This window comes from Panthera pardus, unplaced genomic scaffold (assembly GCF_024362965.1).
Source record: "Panthera pardus isolate Hobbes unplaced genomic scaffold, ASM2436296v1 HiC_scaffold_6, whole genome shotgun sequence".
Lineage (NCBI taxonomy): Eukaryota > Metazoa > Chordata > Mammalia > Carnivora > Felidae > Panthera > Panthera pardus.
Genome location: NW_026526991.1, coordinates 19600036 through 19617787, shown reverse-complemented (window position 1 = coordinate 19617787; position 17752 = coordinate 19600036). Strand labels below are relative to the sequence as shown.

General features: G+C 35.1%; 1 protein-coding gene across 6 annotated transcripts in view; it reads right to left on the bottom strand.

The window, feature by feature from the left end:
* Nucleotides 1–17752, bottom strand: part of WASHC3 (WASH complex subunit 3) — a 98941-nt gene that overhangs the window by 62846 nt on the left and 18343 nt on the right. For all 6 annotated transcript variants that reach the window (XR_002079171.2, XM_019446603.2, XM_019446600.2 and 3 more), the window contains one exon: nucleotides 3871–3935. Coding sequence is in view for 5 of the 6 variants with exons in the window: in XM_019446603.2 (XP_019302148.1) it covers nucleotides 3871–3935 (65 nt within the window). In the remaining variant the exon portion in view is untranslated. The remainder of the gene's footprint in view (nucleotides 1–3870; nucleotides 3936–17752) is intronic.

Sequence of the window (17752 nt, the reverse complement as noted above, 5' to 3'; positions counted from 1 at the left end):
TCAAAGAATATACCTGTTCTATCATTCTGAATGCAAAACTAGAATAGATTAATCTTAAAAGATTTCCATTTTCTCTCTCCTTAAACTATTTTTTTAAATGTTTACTTATTTTTGAGAGAGAGACAGAGCATGAGCCACGGAGGGGCAGAGGGACACACAGAATCTGAGGTATGCTCCAGGCTTCGAGCTGTTAGCACAGAGCCCCACGTGGGGCTCAAACACAGGACCTGTGAGATTATGACCTGAGCCGAAGTTAGACACTTAAACGACTGAGCCACCCAGGTGCCCCTGAACTATTTTTTTTTAAATTTTTTAACATTTATTTATTTTTGAGAGACAGAGAGAGTGCAAGTGGGGGAGGGGCAGAGAGAGAGACGCACACACACAGAATCTGAAGCAGGCTCCAGGTTCTGCGCCGTCAGCACAGAGCCCGACGTGGGGCTTGAACCCATGAACCGTGAGATCATGACCTGAGCTGAAGTCGGATGCTTAACAGACTGAGCCACCCAGGCGCCCCGAACTATTTTTTTTTATGTTTATTTATTTTGAGAGAGAGAAAGCACAAGTGGGAGAGGGGCAGAGAGAGAGGGAGAATCCCAAGCAGGGTCTGTGCTATGAGTGCTGAGCCCATGGAAATGTGAGATGATGAAATGAGCCAAAATTAAGAGCCAGACACTTAATTTCCTGAACCACCAGGCGCCTCTTCCCTTAAACTCTTTAGAGTATGATGGTGACAAAGGTACTCTTTTACATATCTTTATTTCAGTGTCATTGGAAACTAATTTTTACAAGCTAAACAGGAATAGTTCTTGGCTATATAAGCACTATTGTTATTTTCAAAATCTTGGGAATTTCAAAAATAATTCATCATTTAGAAGTAGCAAACAGGGGCGCCTGGATGGCTCAGTCGGTTGAGTGTCCGACTTCGGCTCAGGTCATGATCGTGTGGTTTGTGAGTTTGAGCCCCGCGTCAGGCTCTGTGCTGACAGCTCAGAGCCTGGAGCCTGCTTCAGATTCTGTGTCTCCCTCTCTGCCCCTCCCCTGCTCACACACTGTCTGTCTCAAAAATAAATAAAACATTAAAAAAAAATAAAACAAAGTATCAAACAAATTTTATTTGGTAACTATCAGGCATTTTCTTCAGTTTCATAAACTTTCTAAAATTCAATGACAGTCATTTTTCTAGGAAAATAGCCAGGTCTTATTTCTCCTTATATAAACTGTTTTATTTTAAAATTATATACTCTTAGCTTCCAAATTTTTATCCACACAGGTCAATGAAATCATAATGTATTTTTGATCAGTATTTATTTCTGTATCAACTTCAGCTTTGCTCTTTGCTCGGTGCAGACAGATCTAGACTATTCTAACCATTGTAGGAGTCTGTCTTACTACTTAAGGCTAATTTAAAAAAAGTGTATGCTTACACTTTAAAGGGAAAACAAAACAATCTTTACTGAAAGTTCTTGGCTGAGGCTTAATTTGTACTAAGATTCTCAATAAAAGTATACTCTTCCCTCAGATGGCACATTTTCTCTCCTTCAGCATCTCCAACTTTTCTCCTAAAGTCAGACTCCCTAATTTTCTATAAACATCATTCTCAAAGTGCCAGGATTCCTCTTTAACAAGATGGTTGATTTCACTTATCATATCTAGATAAATGCTGAGGTTTTCTAGTAGTAGCAGTGATAGGTTATAGTGAGTCACCCCCTCTTCAACCCTTGTGACTGATGGCATGTACGTATGAGGTAATGGATCAGAATTCAGGCTCCAGGCTGTGGTTGAGGAGCAGCTTTTCTGTAAGACAAAGTTAACTGTTACTGGAATTCTACCCCAAAACTTGGCACCACCTTGCAACTGAATGTTTCTCAACATTTACGGACAATGACGGGCCTTCAAACTTCTAAATGAGATACGTCAAGGAAGTATTGGGGTGCTGGGCATTCTCCCCTTGGTAGTCATCCATGGACTTCCTCCCATAGTGATACCTAAATGGAGTCTTAATTAATATGAAATTAGCCAGGCCAGAGAGGTCCAAGGAGAGGTAAAAAAAATTGAAGATACCAAAAGGGAATAGGGGAATTCAGAGAACTGCAAATAGTCTGCTACAGCTGCAGGAGATAGGAATGTATGGAAGAGGGGCAAGAAATGAAGCAAAAGAGTCTGGGTCTTGATGATAAAAGCATCTCTAAATGCAATTCTAAGTTGTTAAACTCTGTGTTGAAGGCAGTTGAGAGTCACAGAAAGTTTTGAAAACAAGAACAAAGCATGAACAGACCCACTAAGGCTTTCGTGGCAGACTGAAAGAGAATAAGGAAACCAATCAGAAGCAATTATAATAATTCAGGTAAGGAATGATGAGGGATGTGGTCAGCTGTGAGAGATTAAAAATGAAAAAAATCATAGTGACTGACATAATCAGGGATAGGGAAGAGGGTAAAATCAAGGATGACTTTCAAGTTCCTGGTGTGGGAGCTGATTGAAGTAAAGGATTATGAAGTAGGTTTAGGCTGGGCAGAGGATGAAATGAAGCCAGTAGGGGGTAAAGAAATTGGATATCCAACATATGCTGATACTTATTGGACTGTTAGTTTTCCAGTACATTTTCTCTAGAGAGAAAAATCATCATTTTAAAGGTCATTTTAGCTCTCTGTTATTATAGAAGATCTACTGTGTATTTCCAGAAGCAAAAAAGAGGTCATGGTCAATGTTAAATATATTTATAACATATATTCCAAAGAATACCAAAATGGATTGGACCCATATGTTCTATTCACATTAAAATATATGTCACAATCCATCTGCTTTTAAAGTGTGTGTCAGAAACAATTTCCAGAACAACTGCCAAATATCCTGGAGATGCTTTAGTTCAAATTACCAATATACGCCATTGTACTTGAACTGTTTGCTACTTGGATATATACTAAATGTAGATACATGTTGGAAATCTATTCTTACAGACTTGAAAAAAATTCTTAAATATTATTTTTAAAAGATAAGATAGGAGAAAAAGACTGTTTTACGGTGTTTCACCTCCAAAATGCACACATTTTCTTGAAGGGCTGAGAGCCAAGAAAAATTTCAAAGTATACTGCTAATATAATATGAATGTCTGGATAACATAACCAAATACATCGGAGTGAACTAAAACCCCAAACTGGACTCTTTACAAGTATCTAGATACTTGAAAAACAGACTAGCTCTGAATAATCCATTAAGATATATTTTATCCAGAATGAGCTATGTAGCCAGGTTTGCTTGGATGGAATAAATTATTGTCAAATTTCTGAGCCACAATTTGTCAGCATTTCTCAAAAATTTTTTTTATAAAATTCACACAAACAGATATCTAGTTTCATAATAATTATTAATGTGGACCTAGAGTGGCTTTACTTTATTCCTCAATCTGGCTCAACTTAGATCATGGTAGAGTAAACTTCTTATATACTAAGGTCTTAAAAAATCTGGTAGATAATTAAGAAAAGAAAGAAAAAAAAAGAAGAATAAAATACAATAAAAAAGAAAAGGTAGCATGAAAGAAAAAAAAAAAACCCTGCTTCATATAGACATTACTGCATGCAGCAAAACTGTCATCAAATTCCATCTCTTTTGGATATATATATATATTTATATATATATATATATTCATCAAGAATCTATTGAAACTGCTCCTTAAATATGCAAAGGCTGTTTTTAGTAGCATAGGGTAGATTTTTCAATTTTGTAATATTGGGAAAGACACTCTTTATGAAGATGGTTTCTTCAACCATAAAACACTGTTTAGTGGAAAAAAATAGAGCTTGGAATATTTTTATTATAAATGATAAATTCAACATATTAGTGTAACATTATATTAGAAAAATTACTTACTCAAGAAGATCTGGGTCTAGTCCTTCCGATATCATTTTGTTTCTTATTGCCATCACTGGAACACCCTAATCAAAGGACACAAGACAATCAATTATTAAAAATGCCTCTTTCATAAAAACAGATAAATAGACCAATGAAGCAGAAATGAAAGCCCAGAAATAAACCCAAATACTGATGGTGAACTAATATTTGATGAGGGAGCAAAGAATACTCAATGGAGAAAAGACAGTCTCTTCAATTAATGGTGCTGGGAAAATTGGACAGTCACATGTAAAAGAATAAAACCTGATCTTTATTTTACACTACGCACAAAAATTAACTCAAAATGGATTAAAGACTTATATGTAAAACTTGAAACCATCAAACTCTTAGAAGAAAATATAGGAAAAAAGTTCCTTGACATGGGTCTTCATAGTGATTTTTGTGGAAATCACACCTAAAGCATGAGCTACAACATTTGTAAATAAGTGACACTATATCAAACTAAAAAGATTCTGTTCAGCAAAAGAAACCATTAAAAAAGTGAACATAAAATACCTACAGAAATATTTAGGTATTTATAAACCATATGTCTGCTAAGGGGTTAATATCCAAAATACATAAAGAACTCATACAACTCAATAGCAAAAAACACAAATAATACAATTTAAAAATGGGCAAAGGACCTGAATAGGCATTTTCCAAACAAGATATATGAATGACCAACAGGTACACGAAAAGATGCTCAATATCCCTAGTTACTAGAGAAATGCAAATTAAAAATCACAATGAGATATTACCTCTACGCCTGTTAGAATGACCGTCATTAAAAGATAAGAGATAAGAGATGCTGGTATGCACATGAATGAACAAGGGAAATTTTGTGCACTGTTGGTGGGTCTGTAAATTGGCACAGCCACTGTAGAAAACAGTATGAAGATTCCTTAAAAAATTAAAAATGGAACTACCATATGATCTAGCAATTCTAGTCCTGGGAATATATCCAAAGGAAATGAATACACTAACTCAGAAATATATCCTGTAGCCCTATTTTCCTACTAGTATTGTTTATGATAGTCAAGACATGGAAACAAGCTAAGTATCCATCAATGGATGAATGGAGAAAGAAGTTGTGGTATATACACACACAATGGAATTTTATTCAACTACAAAAAAATGATAAAATACTACCATTTATGACAACATGGATGGACCCTGAAGGTATTATGCTAGGTGAAATATGTCAGACACATAAAGACAAATGCTGTATGATCTCATTCTATGTAGAATCTAAAAACAAAGCAAAACCACCAAACTCAGAAAAAAAAGATCAGATTTGTGATTACCAGAGGCGGGGGTTGAGAAGAAGGAAGGGGAATTGGAGGAAAGTGGTCAAATGGTACAAACTTCCTGTTATAAGATAAAGAAGTACTAGGAATGTAATGTAAAACATGATGACTACAGCTAACCCTGCTATGTGATATACAGGAAACTTGTTAGGAGAGTAGATCCTAAGAATTCTCATCACAAGGAGAAATTTTTTTCTTTTCATTGTATCTATGTGAGATGATGGATGTTAACTAAACCTACTGTGGTAATTATTTCACAATATATGTAAATCAAACCATCAGGCTGTATGCCTTAAACTTATACAGTGATGTATGTCGATTATTTCTCAATAAAACTAGAAAAAAAGTAAATAGAAGCTAAAAAAAAAAAAACCCCTCCTTTATAGGTTTCCATATACCCCCAAAACAAGACCTTTTATATGGCTCATTATTTAAAATTGCTCTTCTTTTGCCTTTATATTAGTATGTATGTAGCCCTTGAAAAATTTTTTTCATGTTTATTTTTGAGAGAGAGAGAGAGAGAGAGAGAGAGAGAGAGAAACAGCATGGACAGGGGAGGGGCAGAAAGAGAGGAAGACACCGAACTCGAAACAGGTTCCAGGCTCTCTGAGCTGTCAGCACAGAGCCTGATGCAGGGCTTGAACCCACAAAGTGCGAAATTATGACCTGAGCCAAAGTCAGAAGCTTAACTGACTGAGCCACCAAGGTGCCCCTACAAGGTACATATTTTAACTGACTTCATGGAATCAGTGCTATCAATAGCACATCCCCAAATTAAGTCATTTGCACTTATCCGTTACTAATTCTGCTGTACACACATCAGATATCATATTCTCACTTTCTTATATCACCAAAAAAAAGGTGATAACTCAAATGATTAAAACTTTGGCTGGGATGGTACAATACATACTTAACAAGGTGAGTAAATGTCTTTTCAAATAAAGACTTCAGAGCTTTCTTTCTTTTTTTTTTTTATGTGTATTTATTTTTGAGAGAGACAGAGTGACAGCATGGAAGGGGCAGAGAGGGAGACACAGAATCCAAAGCAGGCTCCAGACTCTGAGCTGCCAGCAGAGAGCCCGATGCGGGGCTTGAACTCCCAGACCACAGGATCATGACCCGAGCTGAAGTCGGACGCTTAACTGATTGAGCCACATAGGTGACCCTGAGAGCTTTCTACTCTGAAGTATAGTTATGTTAATGTTCTTTTCCTAATGGTCCAACTCCATTTGGATACATTATGCACAAAGGTCAAATAATTCAAGAACTCTCCTGGGACTATTTATATATCTTGCCTCACCAATACAAACACTAAGTAATGATAATGCTAATAGTGTACAAGTCACAAAAATACTAAGAACATATAAATCTTAAAATTCAGGATAAGAATATCAAAACTAAGAAAAGGATATGTCAGAAATAAATACAAATGTATTTGAAAAGGTAAATGATTTGATGATAAATAAACATTTATTGAAAGCTCACTAACAAAGCTCTAAGGGAAGAAGATGCAATCAAGTCTCTTTGTCAATTCCTGCTCTTCACATCATTCCAAAAGATGAGGAAACGTTAATATGATGTGTTAAATTTGAGGACCTTGGTTATATCACTTTCAAAAGTAGAATCACTGTGCTTTAAAAGGTTGTACACATGGCTGGGACCCTCTCCGTCTTATCTCTTCATCCCATGTGGCAAAGGGGTAAGCTGAGTCAGGGACCACATGGGGAAAAAGCTCAATCACTTCTCCACTGGTGCTGCATACTCTTCCCTTCAGGCCTTCCATGTCACTAGCCAGTTGTGTGACATTCAATTTTGAACCCAAGATATAGAAGAGGCCCTTTAGGAGCACTGATAGTCCAGTCCAATTTCTCAGAGCTCTACCCTGAAGTTTCTGGCACCAACCCAATTAAGATTCCCCTGCTTTCTTTTGCAGTTGTCCCTTTTGTTTTCTAGTCTCAAAAGAGTAAATTTCTAGGGTTAGTGGTAGAATTCTGATATCACAATCCCATACCTTCAATGTTTAAGAACACTATGGCAGCAGAGTGCTTTATGCTGAGAAAAGACATAATCAGTCCCTGCCCTCAGGGAGTAGTCTAATAGATGTATGTGTTAGGTAATCACAGTACAATCATGCAATTGATACAGAGGTTTCTAGAATGGGTAATGTTAGACCCAAGGAAAGGCAGACTGAGTTGAGGACAAGCAAAGGATTTGCTGAGGTGAGTCTTAAAGATGGGATAGAAGTTTTGATTAAAATGAAAAACACAAAGACTTAGAAATATACACGATGTTTAAATAATCTATCTTATATAAGTTTTCTCAAACATATATTTTTAAGAACAAATATATACTTGTGTAGATAGGTCTCTCCCCAACAATGCTGATTATATTTTACATTTCACCTGATAAAATCTGCATTTAAATCTAGGCAAGTATATGTACAAATGTGAGAATCAAATGGATTATAAATTTAATATGAAAAGTCTTCAAATTTAATGACCATATATCTCTCACAAAAATGTTACAGATCTTGCCATATTAAATTCAGATCATTATTAACTACAATCCTCATTTTTAAAATCAGAAAATGTATTAACATTTCTTATTTACTTTTTTGAAAAATGTCCAGAAAAGTTGGTTATAGAAGGAGTCATAAGTTGCCTTCTATAACCATAATTTCTTATTTCAGCAATGGAGGAGGAAAAGTCCAAGTTCTCTACAGCTTGCTAGGTTAAAGGAGTTTGGGAAAACAGGCTGTCTTTCAAATTTATAGGTTACCCAGAAGACTCTTTCTCCTGAGAGGCAGCAAAGGCAAGACTGTCATTTACAGGTCCTTGTATACATTCATCTTCATAACTGTTATGTTTAAATTATAAATTAGTAAAATGTAATCTACTAAGCAGTGGACATTTAAATGCATCCTAAATGTTAGAAAGATGAAAATAAATAACACCTTTGTAAAATTTCTTCAAAGCCATACTCCTTAAAGTAAAACTGTTCCATGGGGCAATCTTTAATAAATTCTAAAAAGTAAAATATGGTAGGTTTGGAAGGCAAAGAATGTGGAAGATAAAACTTTGGGCCTCTTGTTAGCTTATGAAGTTTCAGGATAAATGAAAGGGAAAAAAAAAAGGCAGTTACTTGCTTAGGGCCATCCAATGTGAACAGACACTTACATTTGGAAGAAAAAAGGAGGAGTTTAGAATATTTCATAAAAATACACTAAAGTGCTAAGGAGAGATGTGAAAAAGAGCAGAATTTTATGTTATATTTCTTTAAAAATGCCTCTCTTTCTATTAACTATGGTTTGATGGTATAAGGTCTTGCTACAAACTCAACTACATGACTTATTTATTATACTTTAGCATAATCCATAGGACATCATCGGAAAGGTTATATAAATAAGTTACAAAGCCAAAAAAACAGAAGGGAGGAGAAATGTGGTTGAAAAAAACATTTCCTAAAAGATAGCAAAAAAAGTGTGTATAAAGTGGAGATGAGGAGAGGCAGAGGGTAAGGAGTAATGGGGGAGGATAAGTTGGCAGAATTAGATAAGCTCCCTATTTTAACATTAGTTTTACGGACTTGGTTATAGTATAAAAATAATAGAAACCTAAATCTGTAAGCTCCATATTTTACCTTTCATTTCTTAAAGCTGTTTACAGTGTAAGAATACTGATATTACCAAAATTTGGTGACTCTTTAGTCCTTTATGTACATGGATACAGATAAAAGAAAATACAAATAACTTATAATATCTTAGCCTAATAGAGACTTTTAACATTATCATCACCTTAATACAAATCTCATAAAGCTTGACACAAAAATAATTTGGCCTGTGTTCCAAACGATGCATTCCAAAGGGATTTGCTGCTATGTTTCCAGTGATGTTGCTTAGAAAATTTGTTGTTTTGATATATTCTTCCTTAGGGGTTAAGGAACAGAGCTGGGTTTGTTAAACATCAAAAAGAAGTGTCCAATTTCTGATCTCCAAGAGACAAAGCTACTGGTGGTCTGAGGAGGACACGAGAGACCTCAAAACTGAAGTCTACTGAACTGTGGGATTATTTTTGGCAAGTGATAATGGCACTTAGTCCAACATAAGTAATGAAGAAGAGAGAAGGCAGCCATAAGTTTGATGTTCCAAAAAATCACGTCTGTATTTGCGTCACTGGAGAAAGTGTGTAAAGAAGCCACACTAATGAAATTATGATGGCAACACTAACAGTTACTAGTTTCTTATATCACAAAAACTGAAGGTTGCCAATATTTACATTTATGTATTGTGTTAATGAAAGACAAGTTACTAAACTCTTTTGTAAACCATGTTGAAATTTTCCTAAAGTTTTAGATTAGGAGAAAAAAAGGCCTTTACTCAATCTAAGAGATAAATGACCTTCCTTTTTCAAAGTATTTGTTCATAAAGTAACATAAAAATGCTCCTTATACTTTAGTTTTCCCTCTCAGTTTATAAGCTTGAATCACAACAATTCAGTTATAAAAGATGGAAAATATGAAGCTTTTTTCTCTACGTAGCTCAACAATTAAAAAAAAAAAAGATCTGTTGAGTTGACAGGTAGATAGTACTTTTTTTATTTGCAGGGAGAGGGAATGTGTAGGAGTTGAAAAGATGCTACGGGTTGGAAAAAAGGTAACCAGTCCTCTAATCAGGTTGTTTATTTAAAACTAGCTTAGTGAAATGAACTCAACCATTTCTTTGTCTTCTGATTTTCAATAGTGCTATCTTAAAAATATCTACACTGCCTTTTCTGAAATATATTAAGTATGGTGCTATAATTAGAATACAATTTTCAGGTGAAATATTCTATATAATAGTAAATGTTTACCGAACAAACCCTAACACAAGAGCAAGCACATGCTCAATGATCTCCTTCTGGAAGTTTTCAGTGAAGGAATACAAGATTAATGTAAATAAACTCTCAATCACTGTAAAATGAATATGGCTGTCCAAAAAAAGGGGAAGCTTTATTCCTAATGACTTGCATAGATTTAGAAAATGCTAGACTCTGATATAACTCTAATACTGTTGCCACAAAGGGTTGTTGATTTGAACCTAAATATGTGGGGAAAAAAAGAGGTTCACATATCCTGACTAGTGCTATACACAGTGGTTTACAGTGGAGCGAAGAGGAAATTATGCCTTTTACAATGATTATCTCGAGAGATAAGTTCACAGTGAGAATGTATTTCTCACTGAGTGCCCATGATATATCTTTAAAGATGAAGGAACAAATCACATGGTAAAATAGACAAAAATGACACTGGCCATGACTAGGGCCCCAGGAAATTGGTGAGGTAGTTATTATTACTTTATTCATAAAAAATAAATATGTTAACAATTCCCCATGTGCCTTTTAGCTATGGGAACTAAAGTTAACTTAAATCCCTATCAAGAAAAACCTTTAAAGAAATTATTTCAAAAGGCGAAGGATCTATCGTTACGAGTCAGTTCAAAATACAGCTGCATCAATTTCCCCATGTGACCTATTTTCCCCCTGGATACTCTTGTAACATGATAAATATTAAGTGCAATGATCATGGTGCATTGTGTTTTCTTTGCATTTTGTAGGTACTCAAGTATTTGTTGATTTAAGAGTAATTTGGAGCATTATAATGCAAAAATTATATCTAAAATTTAAAGACTGACTTTGTAGACTAATTAATGCTAGAACTCCATTGTAGAATACCTCAGCTACATTATAGCTTTGCTATACCACATTTCACTCAAATGATACTTGTTCGTTGAAATAGGTATTCATTAAATTTTCCTAAATTTAACTACATTTCTACTTTCCAGGAATAAAAACTTAAAAAGAATTTCTCTAACAAATCATTTTGGAATTCACTACTTAAGAGTGTAATTAAGTTCAGATGGCCTCGTGTTCCGTTTTTGAAAACTTAACTTACTTATACTAACTTACTTATACTAACTTATATGTACTTAGTCAAAGAGATTTAAAGAAATATCTCCAAATACAGCAATAAAAGCTATAAAAATAGAATTCCTGGTAGTTAATTATAAAGATGATTCTACTGATTGAAATCACAAAATAGTCGCTTTTGAATTAATTTTCCAATAGTGGTAATGTGAACTGGTGTGTTATAAGTCTCTCACTCAATGCCCCAGGGATCCACAGGTACCCATTTCAGGAGGTATGACCAGTATCAGCCATTCCACGTGGCTACAGAACCACAATGAAGGGCCCTGTATCTGTTATCAGTGTGTCATCAGCACATAGTCTAACCAACTAACCGAATAAAAGTCATTTGTGAACTTAGGTTAGGAAAACAACAAGGAAAGTTGGGATGCTGTCTTATATTATGAAAAACTGTGGCAAAATGTACTTATCTAGAGACATTTTTAAAGATTACAGTATTAAGATGTAGATATCTTCAAGAAGAGAAATAAATATCACTATTTTCCCAACAAAATTTAGTATTTTGAAATCTACTTCTTTTTAAAACATACAGTTAACATAGTATCATTTTTTCCAAACTATAAAACAATCCTTAGCAAAAAATTAACTTGCAAATGAAATATGTTATTGTATGTTACATTGCTGTGATCTATTCAAGATGAATTATCTTCCACACCAGGACTGTCTACCCCATTACGAATGTTTATGCTATCAGATCCTTGTCAAAAATGGTGCTAAAATGTCTTCCTCAACTTGATGGTCTATAAAACCTCTAAGATACTTCTCTCTCATGAGAGGTGAGCCTACTTCCTTATTATAGCTCATTTGCTTCTCTGGTCTTTTACTTTTTCTCCCACTGATTAACTGTAATCTTAGACAAATTTATAGTTAAAGCGAGAATCACAATATTTCTGAAAAGGGTAAGTAAGTAACTACTTAACTGACATCACTATTATTTCCTCCTTACAACTTTGGAAAACTTTTTTGTGAGGTCCCTTATTTCTGACAGAGGTGGTCAGTAGGAAAGAAGATAAAAGGGCACTGAAAAATCAAAGTTGGGTGACTAAAAAAATTACAGTTGGATTGGAGTAAAAGAACTATACCACACATTTCAGCAAGTATAAAAACTGTCATGTTAGTGTGTATCTTCAAAAGCTTAAGAACCTTAATAGTAGAGTACCGTTCTTCTTGTCACAATTTTTAAGTGAGTTGGAATGAAAGATATGAAATCAAAAGTTAAAAACGTTTTTCTGCTACATGCCCCTTGTTTTTTTTTTTTTTTGGTTCCCATTTTATATATCATTTAAAGGTGATTCCTATGAAATTTAAAACTACCTTAAGCTTATCCTCTAAAAGTCCCCTCTATGTTTTTGTTTGGTTAACTCCTTTTTCTTTCTTTTGTGGAAGTGACATAGGGAGGTACAGTGTTACAGTGAATTTAAGGCAGATGAAATAAATTTTATTGGCATTCAGCAAAATAAACAAATAAAGAATTGAATGTTTTGGCTTGAACGGATTATTTCAGATAGGCCATCCTATATAAATTATTTTAATGATGATACCAATGACACACAAATATGACACAGGGAATAAATTCCTAAAGAAATATATTCTCTTCATACATACATTTATACTTAGGAAAAACTGACTTGACAAAAATTTTTAATTATCTCATATATTATTAAAAAACAAAGAATTCAAGTGTACAGCAGCCAGAACTCCTCCTACAACTCTAAAGGAGACTAACATCTGTGTACACCAGCTTGTTGGTATGTGACTACTCTTCAAATACGACTGAGGATTCTAAATACTCTTGAAGTTCACAGTTCAAAATGCATTTTCTCCAGAGACTGTAAATACCATTAATGGTTAAACAACTAGTTCCTGGAAACAAATGATTTAAATCAACATTTTCTTGGCAACTGAATGCCTCAAAGGACAGCTACAATGAAAAATATGTGGTATCAGTAGTAAAATATTCTGAGCTATAGGTTTATGGCAAAGTGTTATTGGCAAAGAATATATGAGGAATAGATAAGGTACGTGCATATAGTATTACCAAATGGATATTGACAACCATCTTACTTAGTACCGACCCACTACATGTTTTTCCTCCGGTGTTCTAAGGAAGATGAGAAATCAGGAAAACAAATATATCAGGAAAAGCAAATTTAAAACCTGAACTTAGCAATATTATTATTTACCACTCTCTAACAAACACATACAAGAAAAGTAAAATAGCAAAGCACAAACAAAAGGGCAGGTACATCATTTAAGAGCAATACTTCTCAACATTAAATGTGTACACAATACGACTGGCTCCAAACTCAAGGCAACCTGGGGAAGTTCAAAAGGCAGCCAAACATTGAAAAATCATAATTGATTCTGAAATCAATTCATTTGGAAATTATTGAAAAATTGGGTATTTTAATGAAAATCTACAATCTTATTGGGAAAGTGAAACACTTTCCAGTAAAATAGGCATGATAATTCTTCACACATGGTTTCCTTAGAGGCTAGTTCATTGACTTTAGCAGAGAATAAGTAATTTTTTTTCTTGGGCCAAAAATATAACAAAAAGTTACCTGTTTCTAGGCCTTCCAGATACTCAGGGTATGGGAAAGCATAGATAACACCTCAAGGGCTCTCAATTGGTGGCTAACCGTCATGGTTTTTGGCCTTTGGGGAAATCTTTATCCAACACTTTTTCCATCTGATATAAGATAGGATGGAGAGGAAGGAGGGTAACTGTGGTTTCTTGAGTTCCACTGACCCCAATTCAAAGTTACCATTCTGCTAAGCTTTGCTTTTTTCTTTTAGTTGTAGTCCAATGTACCTGGCCGACCATTTAGTTGATGGGAAAGATAGAATATTTTCCCTTTTCAATTTGCAAAGTTGGTTAAATCATGTAATTAATTAAATGGGCAAATGTTTACTTGTATCTTTTCTTTATCCACATTTATATGTGTAGGAAATCAATTATTGCACATGCAGCTTTTATCTTCAATGAATAGTGTGATGCTAAAACACCACAGAAAGTTGCCCCCGGCACCCCAACCTTTATGTATTCAAAAAGTACTGACCTTGATACTGATTAGTCAACTTTAGGGAACAAAACACATGTTAATATAATACAGAGTCAGAAAACAATGAAAATACAAATATCATATAGTTAAAGTAAATCTGTACCAGTGCTTTCCACAACTCTGACTATATATGAACCAGAAGCTCCTCCTTTTTAAAAAAATTTTTACGTGTATTTATTTTTGAGAGAGAGAGAATGTGAGTGGGGAGGGGCAGAGAGAGAGAATCCGAAGGAGGCTCCACGCTGCCAGAGTAAAGCCTGATGTAGGGCTCAAACCCCTAAACTGCAAGATCATGATCCGAGCCAAAGTTGGATGCTCAACCAACTGAGCCACCCAGGGGCCCCAGCAGCTCCTTCTTCTGACTACACTGTTGATCAGTGCTGAGGAATCTACCCTGGAATTCTCTAGACCATGAGAAGTTATACTGAGGTCATATCCCAAACAAGGTTTGAAAGCCTTTAACTACTCTCACAAAGACTAGGCCTAATCTAAAGAGCACTCTAATCCATACTTTATTATTTTCCTGTGTATAAGGTGCATAACTTCCTGATGAACATCTTTAACAATCAGTGGGAGATTCTTCATCCTTAGTTAATGGAAGTCACATTTCCCCAAGCCAACATCCACTGCTGGCAACAGATGCATCAGAACCACCCAAACCAAGGAGATTATTCAATTCACATTTTAAGCCAGCCAAAGAAAATAGAACTTTAAAAAAGTCCAAGTGTCCGAAGAGACTGTTTTGGCAAATATGGTTTGAAAAAATACAAGTCATTAGCTTAATGTGGAAGTCGGACTTTCCCAATGCACAATTTATTACTGGCAAAGGATTCACCAAGCTCTGCCAGTAGAAAGGGGAGAACCGTTGGAAAAGTGATCTATGTACACAATTCCAGTTAAGTTATAAAAGCAATATGTAATTTAGTAAAGGCTTGTGCTGCACTATTATGACAACAAACATTAAATCAGAATCAATTATCTGCCACATTTGGAACACAACAGTATTACTCACTGAAAAATCTTGTGTAAAATTTGCTGAAAAAGGAAAAAAAAAATCAGAAAATGCAAAAAAATGCCAGCAGGTGTTCCAGGAACATTCATTAATAATGAGATTCAAATTTGGAGATCAATTAATAGATCATAAACATAGAGAGAACTTCAGATCTCATTTTATGTACGAGGGAACTGAAGCCTTGAGAGGTGATATGACCTGGACAAGGTCACTCAGGACTGCATGACAAAGCTAAGAAACTATACCATGTTGCATCCCAGAAGTAAAGATCTAGGTGTACTCCTAGTAATTCAAATTGTGTCACAGAAAAAGAAATACTTTCTGGAAATGTAACCATTATTATATCTCACAGAGGGTAATAATATGGGAGTGACAGAAAAAGGTATAGAGACCAAAAAGCAAGGTGCTGTTTATTTCTCTGTTGAACTGGTACTTGTGACACTTGAAAGATTCTGTTGGCTTCTGTTCAAAGAAGTTTATAATTATTAAGCAGTTTTAGTTGTCTAGTTTCTTAAACAGATTTGCAGGTATATGGCAAGTGAGGCAAGGCAAATTTAAAAGAAGTATATTCCAGGAGACTGCTAGGACCCAGGAAGAGGAAGTTTGCATGGCAGCTTAGAAAGAAAGCCAAAAACTCTGTAGTTCATCCTGATACCCAAGAAGCTTGAAAATTAAAAAAAAAGAAATCTTTATTTGTGACTTGTAGGATTTCTATGTCTTCTATCTGAAGTGAGTGATCACTACCTGGATAGTCAGAAAATTCAAGCTTTTATACTAGTGAAGAGGCTTAAAGGATTTCAGAAATACTTGTCTCCTCCCTGTCTTAGAGAGAATGAAATGGTTCTAGACAATAATTCAGGAAGGAAGCAAGAGTACAGATTATAAGAGGGTTGAGGGCCTAGTAAGTGTTAAGACACTGAGTGGAAGAATGTTACACTTTGGAAAAGATAAGAAACAACCTAAATGGAATTACAGGTACAAGACTCTGCTTATGGAGCAGCAACTCATATATATATATAATGTTTATTTTTGAGAGAGGGAAAGAGGGGAGGGGAGGGGCAGAGAGAGGACAGAGGGAGATACAGAATCTGAAGCAGGTTCCAGGCTCTGAGCTGTCAGTGCAGAGCCTGATGCGGGGCTCAAACTCATGAACCGCGAGATCATGACCTGAGCCAAAGTCAGATGCTTAACTGACTGAGCCACCGAGGTGCCCTGCAACTCATATTTTTAAATGACAAAAATATCAAGGCAATTAAAAATGAAAGAAATCCTATTATTGTCCGTAAGAGGTTAGAGAGTTTATGGCATTGTTAATTCCCTTTTGAGGATGCAGAAATGATTATTGAAGGATTTTAGGAGTAGATTTTTATACTGCTGGTATATAATGATTTTTTTTTCAGAAAGACAGGTATTTTTGAGACCATGTTACCTTCCCTTTTGTTAATACAAACAATTCCCTACATTTCGGATGGCAGGCTTCTAAAATTCAGCCTTGACAACATGTAGCGATATGCATGACGGATGACAAACTACTCAGGATAATACAAGTAGCCGAAGTACAATTCATTTGATGGATTACGTGGATATTGGTCTTTCTCGACATTAATAACTAAAACTAAATTTTTAGTAGTGGGCAAACAAGAGAAACCTTAGTCACCCTCTGAGGTTGAGGAAAATTGGGCATTTTAATAAAAATCTACAATTTTGGTAGAAAAGTGAAAGGCAATTTCTAATGAAGCTACCCTCTCAAATTAGCTGGGATTAGGCTCCTCCTTGTAGGAAGTGGTCAGATTCAGTTTTCTTTCTATCTAGTCTCTCTGAATCCTGTTTGTTCTCAATCACAGTCAAGGAACTAAACCACCAAAGCAAAATAATTGATTAGAAGACTAAACAGAAAGCAGGAAGGCAATTTACTGTCCGGAAGTATAGAGATACAAAGCTATGTAGATTCTTCCCACATCAATGACAAAAACTGAAGGATTCAATGGTACAGATTATAATGGGCCTCCAATGATTCTTTTCCACTGCTGTGAGGCATTTTTTTCTAAAGCAAGGTGGTATTGTCATCTGTTCTTTCAGTTAAAGTTACAGTTTTGTAAGAATATGGATATAGGAAGCACAACTAGGTATGCAGATGCTGTTGAAGAACCATATTTTAGGTAATGAATTATGGCATTAAGATGATTATACTCCTGGGAAAGTATAAGCATTCAGAAGAACCAAAAGATTATGCTTAACAAGACCCACATAGGTATGATCAAGGGGCTTTAAACTGAAATCAAAGTATAAAAATAATCTTCACTTAAAACTGAAAGACTATGGGTAACAATAATATGACAGCAGAAAAAATAGAGTGGAAGAACTAGCAGGTAATTATTAAAGAGGAGAAATATAAACAAAGAGAAAACAAATCCAATAGCACCCTTCCTCTCAAAAAGTGTGTGTTTACAGACAGCAAACCTGCAAATCAAAATAAGTAAATCTCAGGGATTGTTAACACTTAATAGAAAGGAATTC